General features: G+C 45.7%; 1 protein-coding gene across 2 annotated transcripts in view; it reads left to right on the forward strand.

Annotated features, from left to right (window-relative positions):
• Nucleotides 1-12,298, forward strand: part of LOC139584213 (tetraspanin-18B-like) — a 153,676-nt gene extending 141,378 nt beyond the window's left edge. For both annotated transcript variants that reach the window (XM_071415801.1, XM_071415800.1), the window contains exons 3-9: nt 163-258; nt 4,390-4,584; nt 5,057-5,131; nt 7,304-7,402; nt 7,648-7,824; nt 10,198-10,281; nt 10,877-12,298. In XM_071415801.1, coding sequence (XP_071271902.1) covers nt 163-258; nt 4,390-4,584; nt 5,057-5,131; nt 7,304-7,402; nt 7,648-7,824; nt 10,198-10,281; nt 10,877-10,924 — 774 coding nt within the window. In that variant the 3' untranslated portion in view covers nt 10,925-12,298. The remainder of the gene's footprint in view (nt 1-162; nt 259-4,389; nt 4,585-5,056; nt 5,132-7,303; nt 7,403-7,647; nt 7,825-10,197; nt 10,282-10,876) is intronic.
• The last annotated feature ends 6,765 nt before the right edge of the window (nt 12,299-19,063 follow it).

Genomic DNA, 19,063 nt, shown 5'->3' on the forward strand with positions numbered 1-19,063 from the left:
GTGTGTGTGTGTGTGTGTGTGTGTGTGTGTGTGTGTGTGTGTGTGTGTTCTCTTGGCAGAACAGAATCTTGTTTGACTGACTGGTCTGTACCTGTGTTGTGTGCAGGCATTGGCATAACTCATTAACCTAACCTGTTTCTGTGTGTTTTCTCTGTCTGTCAGGGGTCCGGGGAGGCCTCAGCGAGAGGGACAGCCATGGACGGAGACTGTCTGAGCTGCATCAAATACCTCATGTTCGTCTTCAACTTCCTCATCTTCGTAAGTATTCTCCTGGTGCACTTTTCTCCCTATATAGTACACACGTCATTCTTAACAGTACTCTACCCATTTGATGCGATTGAAGCAATCACATTGAAGCATCATTATTGCGCATGGCAGATTTGGTCTCAGGCTTGAGAATCATTTGTCATCCTTTCCATTCTCAGACGAACAGATCCTCCCCACGAGGCAACAACATGGACTCTCTAAACCTCCCTGCATCCAAAATAAATTGCCTCTATAGCTATAACATTTAACCCAATTTTTATTTTTTATTTTTTTAAATGTGACATTCATCGAAGAAACGCAATTATTTCCCGGGAGGAAGAGATGGTATTAGAAGTGAATGTGTGAGGCTCCTATCTCTACCCCCCTCCCCTCCCCTCCACCTCAATATCCCCCTTTTACTTAATCAATGGAGAGTCACCCACTGGGAAAGCAGATAGTGGTTTAGTGATAGAGGGAGGATGAGGGGGGGAGGGATGAAGAGGGGGAAGAGGGAAGGGGGGATTCACTTTGAGAGGTAGAGAAAAGGCTGAGAGGTAGCTGAAGCACCCCCACTGACCTACGTTATAGGACTTAACCCAACCCCCTGCTGAGGCATGAAGACTAGAAGACAGTCAGTCTTTTACCTTTCTGGCTCCCCTCATTCCTCCTTCTCAGCTCTCTCTCTCTCTCTCTCCTTCCTTTCATCCTCAATGGTTAACTATTTCATGTTTTTATTTTGGCTAGGGGAGAGTTTATACAGTATGTTCATGTTTCAACAATATGTAGCCTTTCGCAAATGTCCTCACCTAAATGCAACCATTATCTGTTTCGTTAAAAATATCTGAGGGATGTGTCACGCCCTGACCTTAGAGATCCTTTTTATGTCTCTATTTTGGTTGGTCAGGGTGTGAGTTTCGGTGGGCATTCTATGTCTTGTGTTCTATGTTGTCCTTGTTTTGTATTTCTATGTGTTTGGCCGGGTATGGTTCCCAATCAGAGGCAGCTGTCTATCGTTGTCTCTGATTGAGAATCATACTTAGGTAGCCTGTTCCCACCTGTGTTTTGTGGGTAGTTGTTTTCTGTCTCTGTGTCTGCACCAGACAGAACTGTTTCATGTTGGTCTATGTTTGCTATTTTGTTTTAGTGTTCTGAGTTAAAATTAAATATTAACATGGACACTTACCACGCTGCATTTTGGTCCGATCCTTCATACTCCTCGTCAGAAGAAGAAGGAAATCGTTACAGGATGAGGCTGGAGACATATAACCACTCTCAAATGCTAGATAGTGTTTGTTTACATTTTCTTTGTTTACAAACATTGGAGTAAAACAAGCGTATAGTTTGGATGCTGATGTGGTACGACAGTTGACCTCATATTTATAAGTTATATTATAACCTATATTATAAGTTATATTATAACCTATATTATAAGTTATATTATAACCTATATTATAAGTTATATTATAACCTATATTATAACCTATATTATAAGTTATATTATAACCTATATTATAAGTTATATTATAACCTATATTATAAGTTATATTATAACCTATATTATAAGTTATATTATAACCTATATTATAAGTTATATTATAACCTATATTATAACCTATATTATAACCTATATTATAAGTTATATTATAACCTATATTATAAGTTATATTATAACCTATATTATAAGTTATATTATAACCTATATTATAACCTATATTATAAGTTATATTATAACCTATATTATAACCTATATTATAAGTTATATTATAACCTATATTATAAGTTATATTATAACCTATATTATAACCTATATTATAAGTTATATTATAACCTATATTATAACCTATATTATAACCTATATTATAAGTTATATTATAAGTTATATTATAACCTATATTATAAGTTATATTATAACCTATATTATAACCTATATTATAACCTATATTATAACCTATATTATAAGTTATATTATAACCTATATTATAAGTTATATTATAACCTATATTATAAGTTATATTATAACCTATATTATAAGTTATATTATAACCTATATTATAACCTATATTATAACCTATATTATAACCTATATTATAAGTTATATTATAACCTATATTATAACCTATATTATAACCTATATTATAAGTTATATTCTTCAAGAATCAATAGGTTAATATTATTCCTCCCTCCCTCCCTCCCTCCCTCTCCCTCCATCCCTCTCCCTACATCCCTCTCCCTCCATCCCTCTCCCTCCATCCCTCTCCATCCATCCCTATCCCCATCCCTCTCCCCCATCCCTCTCCCCATCCCTCTCCCCATCCCTCTCCCCCATCCCTCTCCCCCATCCCTCTCCCTCCATCCCTCTCCCCCATCCCTCCCTCTCCCCATCCCTCTCCCCCATCCCTCTCCCTCCCTCCCTCTCCCTCCATCCCTCTCCCTACATCCCTCTCCCTCCATCCCTCTCCCTCCATCCCTCTCCCTCCATCCCTCTCCCTCAATCCCTCTCCCTCCATCCCTCTCCCTCCATCCCTCTCCCCATCCCTCTCCCTCCATCCCTCTCCCTCCATCCCTCTCCCCATCCCTCTCCCCATCCCTCTCCCTCCATCCCTCTCCCTCCATCCCTCTCCCATCCCTCTCCCTCCATCCCTCTCCCTCCCTCTCCCTCCATCCCTCTCCCTCCATCCCTCTCCCTCAATCCCTCTCCCTCCATCCCTCTCCCCATCCCTCTCCCTCCATCCCTCTCCCTCCATCCCTCTCCCCATCCCTCTCCCTCCCTCCATCCCTCTCCCCATCCCTCTCCCTCCATCCCTCTCCCACCATCCCTCTCCCTCCATCCCTCTCCCTCCATCCCTCTCCCTCCATCCCCCTCCCTCCCTCCCTCCCTCCCTCCCTCCCTCCCTCCCTCCCTCCCTCCCTCCCTCCCTCTCCCCATCCCTCCTCTCCCCATCCCTCTCCCTCTCCCTCCATCCCCCTCCCTCTCCCTCCCTCCCTCCCTCTCCCTCCATCCCTCTCCCTCCCTCCCTCTCCCTCCATCCCTCTCCCTCCATCCCCCTCCCTCCCTCTCCCTCCCTCCCTCTCCCTCCATCCCTCTCCCTCCATCCCTCTCCCTCCATCCCTCTCCCCATCCCTCTCCCTCAATCCCTCTCCCTCCATCCCTCTCCCTCCATCCCTCTCCCCATCCCTCTCCCTCCATCCCTCTCCCTCCATCCCTCTCCCCATCCCTCTCCCCATCCCTCTCCCTCCATCCCTCTCCCTCCATCCCTCTCCCTCCATCCCTCTCCCCATCCCTCTCCCTCCATCCCTCTCCCTCCATCCCTCTCCCCATCCCTCTCCCCCATCCTTCTCCCCCATCCCCTTCTCCCTCCCTCTTTGGTGAGGTTTTCATTGGCCTGTCTTAATGGTTTCCCACCTGTGTTCTCTTTCTTCCATTAACTGTAATGAATTATGTGCATATAAACCAAACTAATAGTCTGTGCTATCTGGGATCCTTGGGACGTCCCAACTCTGACGTCACCCCATTCAGGTTGACATTTAAAGGGTTAAGGTTAGGGTTATGTAAGGGTTATGGTTAGGGTAGAGTAGAGTAGAGTAGGGGTTGTGGTTAAGGTTAGGGTTAGGCAAGGGTTAAGGTTAGGTAAGGGTTAAGGTTAGGGTTAGAGTAGGGGTTAAGGTTATGGTTAGGTAAGGGTTAATAGAATAGGGGTTAAGGTTAGGGTTAGGTAAGGGTTATGGTTAGTGTTAGGTAAGGGTTAAGGTTAGGGTTAGGTAAGGGTTAAGGTTAGGGTTAGATAATGGTTAGGGTTAGGTAAGGGTTATGGTTAAGGTTAGAGTAGGGGTTAAGGTTAGGGTTATGGTTGCGGTTAGAGTAGGGGTTAAGGTTAGGTAAGGGTTAAGGTTAAGGTTAGGTTAGGGTTAAGGTTCGGGTTAGGGTTAGGGTTAGAGTCAGGTGCTGCAAAGAAGGACCTACAAAAACTGCAGCAGGCAGAGAACAGAGCAGCACGTTTTGCTCTTCATTGTAATCAGAGGGGCTAATATCAAAACTATCCCAAGGATACCGGATAGCACTAATCCTAAACTAAACCCTCTCTCTGTCCCCCCTCCATCTCTGTCCCCCCTCCCTCTCTGTCCCCCCCTCCCTCTCTGTCCCAGCTGGGAGGCTCCTTCCTCCTGGGTGTGGGGGTGTGGGTGCTGGTGGACCCTACAGGCTTCAGGGAGATCGTAGCAGCCAACCCTCTGCTCTTCACTGGGGTGTACATCATCCTGGCCATGGGGGCGATGCTCTTCCTCCTGGGCTTCCTGGGCTGCTGCGGAGCCATCCGGGAGAACAAATGTCTGCTTCTCTTTGTAAGTCAACTGTGATGGGTGGGAGGGTGGCTGTTGGCGTGTGTCGGGGGCGGATGTGTGTGTGTGTGTGTGGATGTTTGTCTGTTCGTTCTATACAGTATATATAGTGTATCTTTGGTCATGTATTTTTGGGGGGGATGTGTCGTTGTGGCCTGAGATAGAAAATAAATAAGCCGTAGTAAAACAGAGAGAATATTTCATCCTGTAGCCGTCCATGTAGCAGGGCCTCATGCATAGTTAATGTTGAGTGGGCTCTGTCAGATTATGATTTTTAGTGACACACACTCACTTTTCCTAACACTCACTCTCTGTTACTCTCTCTCCCTGTGTCTGTCTCCTTCTCTCTCCTTTCCCTCTACCCCCCCCCCTCTCTCTCTCTCTCTCCCTCTCCCTTTATCTGTCTCCTTCTCTCTCCTTTCCCTCTACCCCCCCCCCCCCTCTCTCTCTCCCTCTCCCCCATTTGTCCCTGCAGTTCTTCATGCTCATCCTGGTTATCTTTCTGGCAGAGTTGTCTGCAGCCATCCTGGCCTTCATATTCCGGGAGCATGTGAGTACCGAGACCCCCTGACCATCCACTGTGATGTACGAACACTGTTCCTGTTATCATGACAACCACTGTTCCTGTTATCATGACAACCACTGTTCCTGTTATCACTACAACCACTGTGCCTGTTATCATGACAACCACTGTTCCTGTTATCATGACAACCACTGTTCCTGTTATCATGACAACCACTGTTCCTGTTATCATGACAACCACTGTTCCTGTTATCACTACAACCACTGTTCCTGTTATCATGACAACCACTGTTCCTGTTATCATGACAACCACTGTTCCTGTTATCACGACAACCACTGTTCCTGTTATCATGACAACCACTGTTCCTGTTATCATGACAACCACTGTTCCTGTTATCACGACAACCACTGTTCCTGTTATCACTACAAACTTTGTTCCTGTTATCATGACAACCACTGTTCCTGTTATCACTACAACCACTGTTCCTGTTATCACTACAACCACTGTTCCTGTTATCACTACAACCACTGTTCCTGTTATCATGACAACCACTGTTCCTGTTATCACTACAACCACTGTTCCTGTTATCACTACAACCACTGTTCCTGTTATCACTACAACCACTGTTCCTGTTATCACTACAACCACTGTTCCTGTTATCATGACAACCTCTGTTCCTGTTATCACTACAACCACTGTTCCTGTTATCACTACAACCACTGTTCCTGTTATCACTACAACCTCTGTTCCTGTTATCACTACAACCACTGTTCCTGTTATCATGACAACCACTGTTCCTGTTATCACTACAACCACTGTTCCTGTTATCATGACAACCACTGTTCCTGTTATCACTACAAACTTTGTTCCTGTTATCATGACAACCACTGTTCCTGTTATCACTACAACCACTGTTCCTGTTATCACTACAACCACTGTTCCTGTTATCATGACAACCACTGTTCCTGTTATCACTACAAACTTTGTTCCTGTTATCATGACAACCACTGTTCCTGTTATCATGACAACCACTGTTCCTGTTATCATGACAACCACTGTTCCTGTTATCACTACAACCACTGTTCCTGTTATCACTACAACCACTGTTCCTGTTATCATGACAACCACTGTTCCTGTTATCATGACAACCACTGTTCCTGTTATCATGACAACCACTGTTCCTGTTATCACTACAACCACTGTTCCTGTTATCATGACAACCACTGTTCCTGTTATCACTACAACCACTGTTCCTGTTATCATGACAACCACTGTTCCTGTTATCACTACAACCACTGTTCCTGTTATCACTACAACCACTGTTCCTGTTATCATGACAACCACTGTTCCTGTTATCATGACAACCAGTGTTCCTGTTATCACTACAACCACTGTTCCTGTTATCACTACAACCACTGTTCCTGTTATCATGACAACCACTGTTCCTGTTATCATGTTATCACTACAACCACTGTTCCTGTTATCACTACAACCACTGTTCCTGTTATCACTACAACCACTGTTCCTGTTATCACTACAACCAGTGTTCATGTTATCACTACAACCACTGTTCCTGTTATCACTACAACCACTGTTCCTGTTATCATGACAACCACTGTTCCTGTTATCATGTTATCACTACAACCACTGTTCCTGTTATCACTACAACCACTGTTCCTGTTATCACTACAACCACTGTTCCTGTTATCATGTTATCACTACAACCACTGTTCCTGTTATCACTACAACCACTGTTCCTGTTATCACTACAACCACTGTTCCTGTTATCATGTTATCACTACAACCACTGTTCATGTTATCACTACAACCACTGTTCCTGTTATCACTACAACCTCTGTTCCTGTTATCACTACAACCTCTGTTCCTGTTATCACTACAACCACTGTTCCTGTTATCACTACAACCACTGTTCCTGTTATCATGTTATCACTACAACCACTGTTCCTGTTATCACTACAACCACTGTTCCTGTTATCACTACAACCACTGTTCCTGTTATCATGTTATCACTACAACCACTGTTCCTGTTATCACTACAACCTCTGTTCCTGTTATCACTACAACCTCTGTTCCTGTTATCACTACAACCACTGTTCCTGTTATCACTACGGTACAGTACTCTAGTACCTCTGACCATATAGTACTAATATTAACGTCCTCCTCCGTGTTCCTGTGTAGCTGACCAGAGAGTTCTTCACTAAGGAGCTGAAGACACACTATCAGGGCTACAACAATACGGACGTCTTCACTGGAACCTGGAACGCCGTCATGAACAGCGTAAGGCCCAATACACGGTAAGGTTGAGGTCAATTCCATTCCAACCGGGTCACGTCCAGAATGTGACTGACTTCGAATGGAATTGAACCCAACCCTGATACTTGGTAGATCTATACAATACTTTTACTGTGACAGACACTTTCAACCAAAGCCACTTAAACGTGGCACTGGATTTTTTTTTTTCATTCAGTATCTGTATGTGATTCCTGCGGGAATTGAACCTTCAACCCTCTGTGTCCTCCCAGTTCGACTGCTGTGGAGTGAATAGCCCGGAGGACTTTGAGGAGAGCCTGTTCCGGCTGATCAACCTCAACGAGATGGTCCCCGCAGCCTGCTGCAGGAGGGGCAGCCAACCAGGAGACGCGGCATACGTCAACCAGGACCAGTGTCTAATGGGGAAAATGCTCTTCCGAAATAACAAGGTGGGTAGTGGTCTGTGTGTGTGTAGTGGTAGTGTGTGTGTGTGTGTGTGTGTGTGTGTGTGTGTGTGTGTGTGTGTGTGTGTGTGTGTGTGTGTGTGTGTGTGTGTGTGTGTGTGTGTGTGTGTGTGTGTGTGTGTGTGTGTGTGTGTGTGTGTGTGTGTGTGTGTGTGTGTGTGTGTGGACTTCAGCACAACTTCCACAGCTCCACTCCTTGTGAGAGAAAAAGCATTTTGCTTTACGTCCTGACAAATGTTGAAGCTCCTGAACACAACACCAACAGCCGAGTCCAGTGGTGTCTGATGGTCCTATCGAGGCCAGTGGTGTCTGATGGTCCTATCGAGGCCAGTGGTGTCTGATGGTCCTATCGAGGCCAGTGGTGTCTGATGGTCCTATCGAGGCCAGTGGTGTCTGATGGTCCTATCGAGGCCAGTGGTGTCTGATGGTCCTATCGAGTCCAGTGGTGTCTGATGGTGCTATCGAGGCCAGTGGTGTCTGATGGTCCTATCGAGTCCAGTGGTGTCTGATGGTGCTATCGAGGCCAGTGGTGTCTGATGGTCCTATCGAGTCCAGTGGTGTCTGATGGTGCTATCGAGGCCAGTGGTGTCTGATGGTCCTATCGAGTCCAGTGGTGTCTGATGGTGCTACCGAGTCCAGTGGTGTCTGATGGTGCTATCGAGGCCAGTGGTGTCTGATGGTCCTATCGAGTCCAGTGGTGTCTGATGGTCCTACCGAGTCCAGTGGTGTCTGATGGTGCTATCGAGGCCAGTGGTGTCTGATGGTCCTATCGAGTCCAGTGGTGTCTGATGGTCCTACCGAGTCCAGTGGTGTCTGATGGTGCTATCGAGGCCAGTGGTGTCTGATGGTGCTATCGAGGCCAGTGGTGTCTGATGGTCCTATCGAGTCCAGTGGTGTCTGATGGTCCTACCGAGTCCAGTGGTGTCTGATGGTCCTACCGAGTCCAGTGGTGTCTGATGGTCCTATCGAGGCCAGTGGTGTCTGATGGTGCTATCGAGGCCAGTGGTGTCTGATGGTCCTATCGAGTCCAGTGGTGTCTGATGGTGCTATCGAGGCCAGTGGTGTCTGATGGTCCTATCGAGGCCAGTGGTGTCTGATGGTCCTATCGAGGCCAGTGGTGTCTGATGGTCCTATCGAGTCCAGTGGTGTCTGATGGTGCTATCGAGGCCAGTGGTGTCTGATGGTCCTATCGAGTCCAGTGGTGTCTGATGGTCCTATCGAGTCCAGTGGTGTCTGATGGTGCTATCGAGGCCAGTGGTGTCTGATGGTGCTATCGAGGCCAGTGGTGTCTGATGGTGCTATCGAGGCCAGTGGTGTCTGATGGTGCTATCGAGGCCAGTGGTGTCTGATGGTCCTATCGAGTCCAGGGGTGTCTGATGGTGCTATCGAGGCCAGTGGTGTCTGATGGTCCTATCGAGTCCAGTGGTGTCTGATGGTGCTATCGAGGCCAGTGGTGTCTGATGGTGCTATCGAGGCCAGTGGTGTCTGATGGTGCTATCGAGTCCAGTGGTGTCTGATGGTGCTATCGAGTCCAGTGGTGTCTGATGGTCCTATCGAGTCCAGTGGTGTCTGATGGTCCTATCGAGGCCAGTGGTGTCTGATGGTGCTATCGAGGCCAGTGGTGTCTGATGGTGCTATCGAGTCCAGTGGTGTCTGATGGTGCTATCGAGTCCAGTGGTGTCTGATGGTCCTATCGAGGCCAGTGGTGTCTGATGGTGCTATCGAGTCCAGTGGTGTCTGATGGTGCTATCGAGTCCAGTGGTGTCTGATGGTCCTATCGAGTCCAGTGGTGTCTGATGGTGCTATCGAGGCCAGTGGTGTCTGATGGTCCTATCGAGTCCAGTGGTGTCTGATGGTGCTATCGAGTCCAGTGGTGTCTGATGGTGCTATCGAGTCCAGTGGTGTCTGATGGTGCTACCGAGTCCAGTGGTGTCTGATGGTCCTATCGAGGCCAGTGGTGTCTGATGGTCCTATCGAGTCCAGTGGTGTCTGATGGTGCTATCGAGGCCAGTGGTGTCTGATGGTGCTATCGAGTCCAGTGGTGTCTGATGGTGCTATCGAGTCCAGTGGTGTCTGATGGTGCTATCGAGGCCAGTGGTGTCTGATGGTCCTATCGAGTCCAGTGGTGTCTGATGGTGCTATCGAGGCCAGTGGTGTCTGATGGTGCTATCGAGTCCAGTGGTGTCTGATGGTGCTATCGAGGCCAGTGGTGTCTGATGGTGCTATCGAGTCCAGTGGTGTCTCATGGTGCTATCGAGTCCAGTGGTGTCTCATGGTGCTATCGAGGCCAGCGGTGTCTGATGGTGCTATCGAGGCCAGTGGTGTCTGATGGTGCTATCTCTCTCTGTGTGTCTGCAGGGTTGTTACTCTGCCGTGGTCGACTACTTTGAGCTCTATATATATGTGGCCGGAGCGCTGGCCATAGTGGTGCTCACCATTGAGGTAGGATTCACTATTTCGTTTCTGTTAATAAACATTTTGTGAGTAGCCCCCAAAATCAACCAGATTTCTTTGTGTCCCTTATCGGTTTATGTGATTAAGTAATGTTAGAGGTTTTGTAGTTTATCTCCACCACACACACACACACACACATAGCACATAATACACAGGAACAAACACTGACATACTGGGGAATGTCACTTCCTTAACTTTTCACAGTACGTTAGCCCCCCCTGGTGGAGAGTATTGGTGTTGCAGGACTGTTACACAACATACAGTACGTTACATAGGATAACATACCAAGAAGGGGGGTATAATAACTATACATATGCCAATCTATTCCATGGATTAGGTCAAGACAGAACTAAGTCATCTAATCACTTGTGTTGTTCTGTGGCCTGACTGCTCTACTGTCTCTACTGTCTCTCCTGTCTCTCCTGTCTCTCCTGTCTCTCCTGTCTCCCCTGTCTCTCCTGTCTCTCCTGTCTCTCCTGTCTCCCCTGTCTCTCCTGTCTCTACTGTCTCTCCTGTCTCTCCTGTCTCTCCTGTCTCCCCTGTCTCTCCTGTCTCTCCTGTCTCTCCTGTCTCTTGTCTACAGCTGTTTGCCATGGTCTTTGCCATGTGTCTGTTCAGAGGGATCCAGTAGGATGCCTGACTGCTGTTCCGCACGGATTGGAGCTAGAAAAGGGAAATCAGGAGGGGAAAAAAAGAAAAATTAACACTTACAAATATGTTGTTCTTTTTGTATCTGCAAAACAAATTGGTTAGAAAACGAACAAACAAACAAAACAACAACAGCTACAACAACAACAACCACAAAAACAAAAACAACAACCACAACAACAAAAACAACAACTACAACAACAAAAACAACAACTACAACAACAGCAACAACAACAACAACCACAAAAACAACAACTACAACAACAACAACTACAACAACAACAACAACAGCAACAACAACAGCAGCAACAACAACTACAACAACAGCAACAACCACAACAACAAAAACAACAACAACAGCAACAACCACAACAACAAAAACAACAACAACAACTACAACAACAACAACAACAACAGCAACAACAACAGCAGCAACAACAACAACAACAACAAAAACAACCACAACAACAAAAACAACTCGTACTTCTCAGCTGGACTTTTGAGGTACAGGGTGAGTAAAAAAGAAAAAGAACAGGATAGAGAGAGAGCAAAAAGACAAGAACAACAAGAAAACAACAACAAAACGTATGTAAAGTGATTTGTGTGTAAAAAGTGAAACAGGTGTTTGGTGGACCAGGTCTAACACAGAGAGGACCCGGTTGAAAGGAAGCCTTGGTGAAGGAGTGGACCCGGTTGAAAGGAAGGCTTGGTGAAGGAGAGGACCCGGTTGAAGCCTGCCTTGCAGCGAAAGTAGCCTGAGTCCCGGATCTGTTTGTGCTGTCTTGCTAGCTAACTGGGACTCAGGCTAGAGCAGAAGGCATTACACTGACTTTTGGATGAAGAATATTTATACCTACTGAGTAAAAAGTTGGCTTAACTGTAATATAGAAATATGTGTTTTCATGTACACTTTGGCTGTTTCTGTACCACTCCCTCCTCTCTACCCCTCCGCTCTTCCATCTACGTCTACCACACTCCCTCCCTTTGTTGCTCCACATCTCTTTAATGTTGTTCAAAGGCCTGTGTGTGTGTGTGTGTGTGTGTGTGTGTGTGTGTGTGTGTGTGTGTGTGTGTGTGTGTGTGTGTGTGTGTGTGTGTGTGTGTGTGTGTGTGTGTGTGTGTGTGTGTGTGTGTGTGTGTGTGTGTGTGTGTGTGTGTGTGTGTGTGTGTCCTGCCTGCATGTAGCCCCTTTTTATCCTTGAGCTTGAAAGCCGACTGCTGATATTTTGATATTTTAGTTTTATTTTGTATTGTGACGTTCATTGCAATAGTGGTTACATGTGGTTTAGGTGAAAAATAAATGTATGTGCATTTGTATTGAAAAAAATGATGACATTAAAATGACATTATAAAAAGATATTGTCCATGTAGTGACTTCCTTTCTGATGCGTTTAACAAGTGTATATGTTGTAATGCAGGATAGTACGGCCTAGTCCCTAGTTCGTCTTACTTCCCCAGGCTCATCGCTCCACGGGGCGGAAGTGTCTGATGACCGCAATTCTTTTTTTGATTTTTAACAAATCGCCGCTTGTATCGTGTCAGTCACCATCCTTTTTTGGGAAGCAAGAAGAGGTGGACAGGTCGCAAGATGAACTAAACTTGGAAAGTTGTAAAAACATGTTTTTGTATTTTATCCTGAAAGAGCCGTTTACACCGCGAGCTACGGATGTTCCCGCCAAACTGCGCAACGGCAGACAGCCTTGTCGTTTGTTTTTGTTCCACCCGAGCGGTTGTTCTGACACGGCAGGTTGATAGAACACGATAAAGAGACCATTTCTTATGCATAGGCCGTAACAACAGGCTAATTGACTAGTTTTATGACTTGTGAATTTGGAGTAATGATGGGATCAAGCCAACTGGAGACTCATGACGTCAGTGATGTTCAGGTCGGAAAAGTCCGAGTTTTAGAAAGAGGCCCGAGTTGGTTGACCGTTCAAAACGATTTTTCCCATCCGCCGCTCGTTTTCCCAGTTGTCTTGAATGCACTGATTTGATGTATTAGGATCCCCGTTAGCCCAATGGAGACCGCTAGTCTTATTGAGGTCCGACACATAACGAAAAAGACATTACACACTTTACAATTTACATCTAGTACATTTTAAAACATGAACATGTAAACATGTAGTTGTGTGTGTGTGTGTGTGTGTGTGTGTACGTGTGTGTGTACGTGTGTGTGTGTGTATGTGTGTGTGTGTGTGTGTGTGTGTGTGTGTGTGTGTGTGTGTGTGTGTGTGTGTGTACGTGTGTGTGTGTGTACATGTGTGTACATGTGTGTGTGTGTGTGTGTCATTACACACAACCAGCAGGTCACGTGGAGGAGAGGCTTGGTGCCGTGCCGTGTTTCTTTATTTGTTTTGTGAAACCAGGTTTGCTGTTCACTTGCTCTACATGAGATGGAAGGGACTACCATGCACTCATGGCTCTGTATAATACTGTACATAATACTGTACGTTTTGTTCCGGACCTGAGGACTGTGAAAAGACCCCTGGTGGGCATGTCTGGTGGGGTGTGTGTGTGTGTCAGAGCTGTGTGTAAGTTGCAAACAAATTGTGATTTCCAACACGTTAATGTTTCTTATAAAGAGAAGAAGTGATGCAGTCAGTCTCTCCTCAACTCTTAGCCAAGAGAGACTGACATGCATACTATTTATATCAGCCCTCTGATTACAATTAAGAGCAAAACGTGTCGCTCTGTTCTGGGCCAGCTGCAGCTTAACTAGGTCTTTCCTTGCAGCACTGGACCACACCACTGAACAATAGTCAAGATAAGATGACACTAGAGACTGCAGGACTTGCTTTTTGGAGTGTGGAGTCAAAAAAGCAGAACATCTCTTTAATACTGAAGTCGGAAGTCAGAGATTTCCGAGTTTACAGTTGTTTTGAACGCGGGTATTAATCCCCGGAGCCGATGCTCAGCGACTATTTTAATAGATTCCTGGGGACTAGTCCCCAATAGGGCTCCTGAATGGCACAGCGGTCTAAGGCACTGCATCTCAGTGCTAGAGGCGTCACTACAGACCCTGGTTTGATTCCAGGCTGTATCACAACCAGCTGTCATTGGGAGTCCCAAGCGGCGCACAATTGGCCCAGCGTCGTCCGGGTTTGGCCGGGAGTAGGCCGTCATTGTAAATAAGAATTTGTTCTTAACTGACTTGCCTGGTTAAATAAAAGTTAAATAAATAAAATAAAAAATATGTGTTGATTGAGCTGTGCTGCATTCGGCCACCATAAGAGGGCAGCATCACACCTCTTCATCAGGTATCCTGTAGCCGGGACCGACATGTGGATTTGGCTGCATGTTTTATACCTGGGTGAATGTGAACCATTGATGGGGAAATTGTTTTATCCGGTGGTAGTTACCTGCCAGCCTGGGCGGGGGGGAAGTCTCACCTGTAGTCATGGTTACTATGAGCATCGATTTTAAAACTGCGACTATGAATCTTATTCTCTTTTCCCAAGGTGGATTGTGGGAAAATCTATGCTGGATAGAAGAAGATGAGTAATGTATTGTCCGTGTTCAGCCAGAGAGTAAACATACAGTAGTAGAAGGTCTGATGCTTGAAACCCATGACATGGCGTTGGGCTCATGATTTGACAAACACGAATGAAATTAAATTAAAAATAAACTTTTTTACTCTTAAACTTTTTTATAATTTCAGCCAGTAGGTTTGAATGTGGTCAAAGCACGTCTCCGTTTTTTTGGTGTACTAATTCATCCAATCCGTGCGATATGTTACGAATCCAATTCATGGACTTATTGCACTTATTTTCCACCATACATTTGCAAATAAATTCATTACAAATCCTACAATGTGATTTTCTGAATTTTTTTTCTTCTCATTTTGTCTGTCATAGTTGAAGTGTACCTATGATGAAAATTACAGGCCTCTCTCATCTTTTTAAGTGGGAGAACTTGCACAATTGGTGGCTGACTAAATACTTTTTTGCCCCACTGTATGTGTGTGTGTGTGTGTGTGTGTGTGTGTGTGTGTGTGTGTGTGTGTGTGTGTGTGTGTGTGTGTGTGTGTGTGTGTGTGTGTGTGTGTGTGTGTGTCTCTGTCTGTCTGTCTGTCTGTCTGTCTGTCTGTCTGTCTGTCTGTCTGTCTGTCTGTCTGTCTGTCTGTCTGTCTGTCTGTCTGTCTGTCTGTCTGTACACGGACATGTACAGACAGAAATTTTAAGAACACCGAATCATTCAAGGGTTTTTCATTACATGAGTAGGTGTTCTAAAACTTTTGACCGGTAGTGTACGTATGTGTTTATGTATATTATGTTACTGCTCTAGTTATTGTTTGAATAACCCTATTTACTATTACGTATTGATTTTTACTTAACATTTTTTTCACTCTTCATGAAATGCGCAATGCGGAGAACACCGGAAGGAGAATTATCATTTAATTACCACGGTGAATTATTGTAATGTTTGTTTATGTGTCAATTAATCCCATAAGTGATGGGTTGGCAATTGGCGATATGACACGAAAATACAATTTCATTCATTCATTCACAGCAAGCTACTGACCCTGAATCAGTGCAGATAGAGGCTTTGTGGTGAAGGTAGGAAACATCACCTCCACTCTGCTGATCCTCAACACTGGGGCCCCGCAAGGGTGCGTGCTCAGCCCCCTCCTGACTTCCTATTCACCCATGACTGCGTGGCCAAGCACGCCTCCAACTCAATCATCAAGTTTGCAGACGACACAGCAGTGACACTACAGTGGTAGGCTTGATTACCAACAACGATGAGACCGCCTACAGGGAGGAGGTGAGGGCTCTGGGAGTGCGGTGCCTGGAAAACAACTTCTCACTCAACGTCAACAAAACAAAGGAGATGATTGTGGACTTCAGGAAACAGCAGAGGGTGCACCCCCATATCTACATCGACGGGACCGCAGTGGAGAAAGTGGAAAGCTTCATGTTCCTTGGCGTACACATCACTGACAAACTGAAATGGACCACCTTCACAGACAGTGTGGTGAAGAAGGCGCAACAGAGACTCTTCAACCTCAGGAGGCTAAAGACATTTGACTTGTCACCTAAAACCCTCACAAACTTTTACAGATGCACAATTGAAAGCATCCTGTCGGGCTGTATCACCACCTGGTATGGCAACTGCACAGCTCGCAACCGCAAGGCTCTTCAGAGGGTGGCGCGGTCTGTCCAACGCATCAGCGGGGGGCAAACTACACGCCCTCCAGGACTTTAATAATGTTTACATATCTTGCATTACTCATCTCATGTGTATACAATGTATTCTATACTATTCTACTGTCTTTTAGTCCATTCCAGTCTGACATCACTCATCCATATGTATGTAGTCTTAATTCATTCCTATTTAGATGTGTGTGTATTGGGTATATGTTGTGTAATTTGTTAGATATTACTTGTTAGATACTACTGCACTGTCGGAGCTAGAAGCACAAGCATTTCACTACACCCGCAATTACATCTGCTAATCACGTGTATGTGACCAATAACATTTGATCTGATTTGATCTCAAGGCAGGATTCTCAAGCCCTCAGAGCTTTCCTTTCTGCCATTGTAGCGGACACGAGTCGGTCAGAATCAGCGTCAGCCCTCAGACAAATAGGAATGTCCTCTTGGGTCTAATGGTCAAGACGGTGGTTTCACCCAATGGGTTCATATCTTACCATTTACATTGGCACAGACAATGTGGGGCCCGGTCTGTCGTGGAGGAAGAGGTCATAGGGGGGGTGAATGTAGTGGACATGAATCGGTCATGGTTGCTCATGGTCACGTGATGGATAGCCCTGCATGTGACTTCAAAATCAGCGTCGGCCCTAGGGGCCAATAGGAAGCATTCTAATAGAGACCCGGGTTCATATCCCACAGGTTACACTTTCTCATTGGAGCAGTAGGTACATTTCTTTACTATGATATTGTTTCTGTTATACCTGTCCTAGGGGACCTTTTCTGTGCTACCTGTCCTAATGGACCTCTTCTGTGGTACCTGTCCTAGGGGACCTCTTCTGTGGTACCTGTCCTAAGGGACCTCTTCTGTGTTACCTGTCGTAAGGGACCTCTTCTGTTTTACCTGTCCTAAGGGACCTCTTCTGTGGTACCTGACCTAAGGGACCTCTTCTGTCGTACCTGTCCTAAGGGACCTCTTCTTTGGTACCTGTCTTAAGAGACCTCTTCTGGGTACCTGTCCTACGGGACCTCTTCTGTGGTACCTGTCCTAAAGGACTTCTTCTTTGGTAACTGTCCTAAATTACCTCTCCTGAGGCACCTGTCCTAAGGGACCTCTTCTGTTTGAGCTGTCCTCTTCTTACTGCCTATCACACTATTACACCCCTCTGACCGGACCTAACACCTTCCACACTGGATAAACACAACACAGGAAGAGACTAAAGTTTTATGTCTGAGGGGGGTTTAACATGGGAGGGAAAAAGCCTTCAGCTTCCAGTGGGAGTCTAACCACCTATAAATCAGCAACCAATGAAAGTTTCCCTCCTCTTGAAACAGAGGGGGTTAAAACTAACTGAGCACTCCCGTCCATCGCTCCCATCTGCTCAGACAGCTCTCCGCCTTTCCTGATATATGTGTGTGTGTGTGTGTGTGTGTGTGTGTGTGTGTGTGTGTGTGTGTTTGTTTGTTTGGTTTTACTATCCTTGTGGGGACCAGAAGCCCTCACAAGTATAGTAAAATCAGGAAAAGTTGGGAGATTTCACTGGTCATCACAAGGAAAAAGGCTATTTTAGACATAGGGGTTATGTTTAGGGTTAGAATTACAGTTATGGGTTAGGTTAGGGTTAGGGAAAATTAGATTTTGAATGGGAATCAATTTCTTGATTGCCACAAGGAAAGTAATACAAATGTGTGTGTGTGTGTGTGTGTGTGTGTGTGTGTTGGTGGTGTCGGGGGTCAGCTGTTTGTTCACCCGCACCAACCCACAATGGCTAATAACCCATCTGCAACCGCCCGACTATTATATGTGATAAATTGAATATCTGAGGTCCGCACCCGACCCTAATCCACTAATATAGAAAATGCGTCTTCATTAGTAAGTGCATCAACGACGTCGTCTCCACTGTGACTGAACGTACAAATCCCAACCGGCTATGACACTCATCGGATGTGGCAGGGCTTGCAAACTATCACGGATTACAAAAGGGAAACCTAGGCGCGAGCTGCTCAGTGATGCAAGCCTACCAGACAAGCTAAATGCCTTCTATGCTCGCTTCGAGGCAAGCAACGCTGAACCACGCATGAGACCCCCAGCAGTTCTGGATGGCTGTGTGATCTCGCTCTCCATAGCCGATGTGAGTAAAACCTTTAAACAGGTTAACATTCACAAGGCCGTGGGGCCAAACGGATTACTAGGATACGTACACTGTGCATGCGCTGACCAGCTGTCTTCACTGATATTTTCAACCTCTCCCTGACCCAGTCTGTAATACCTACATGTTTCAAGCAGACCACTATAGTCCCTGAGCCCAAGAACGCCAAGGGAACTCACATCTGTAGCAATGAAATGCTTTGAAAGGCTGGTCATGGGTCACAGCAACACCATCCTCCCAGACACCCTGGACCCACTCCAATTCGCATACCGTCCCAACAGATCCAGAGATGACGCAATCTCCAGTGCACTCCACATCGCCCTCTCCTGGACAAGAGGAACAGCTACAGCAGGGGTCTCCAAAAGATTGATCGCGAGCAGCCCACCTATGAGTAGCTCACCAAACAATTCCGAAAGTACATGCAATTTTGTCATAAACAAATCTCACGAGTATCAGACACCACACGCTTCCCAGCTATCATGTAATCAACACAACATTTACATTACCCCACCCCTGGTTAGCCACTATTGGTTATCACAGTTAAAATGACAACAGTCTTGTGGGTTGACAGAAATACCCCCCAAACCTTCTCAATTAAATGTTAACTGCAAAAAGTATGGTTACCGGGCAGAAGTACAGTATATCATGAGGAAGTATATATTTTGTATTATCTGTTATTTACAAACTTTGCCATACAATGAGCAGCAGCAGCAGTACAGATCCATCACTAGACCGGCACATTAGATGTCACATTCCTCACACATCTAGATGCGTAATTAAAAGCGCCAGATTTGCAATTAAAAGGGGAATTACATTCAAAAA

This window comes from Salvelinus alpinus, chromosome 9 (genome assembly GCF_045679555.1).
Source record: "Salvelinus alpinus chromosome 9, SLU_Salpinus.1, whole genome shotgun sequence".
Lineage (NCBI taxonomy): Eukaryota > Metazoa > Chordata > Actinopteri > Salmoniformes > Salmonidae > Salvelinus > Salvelinus alpinus.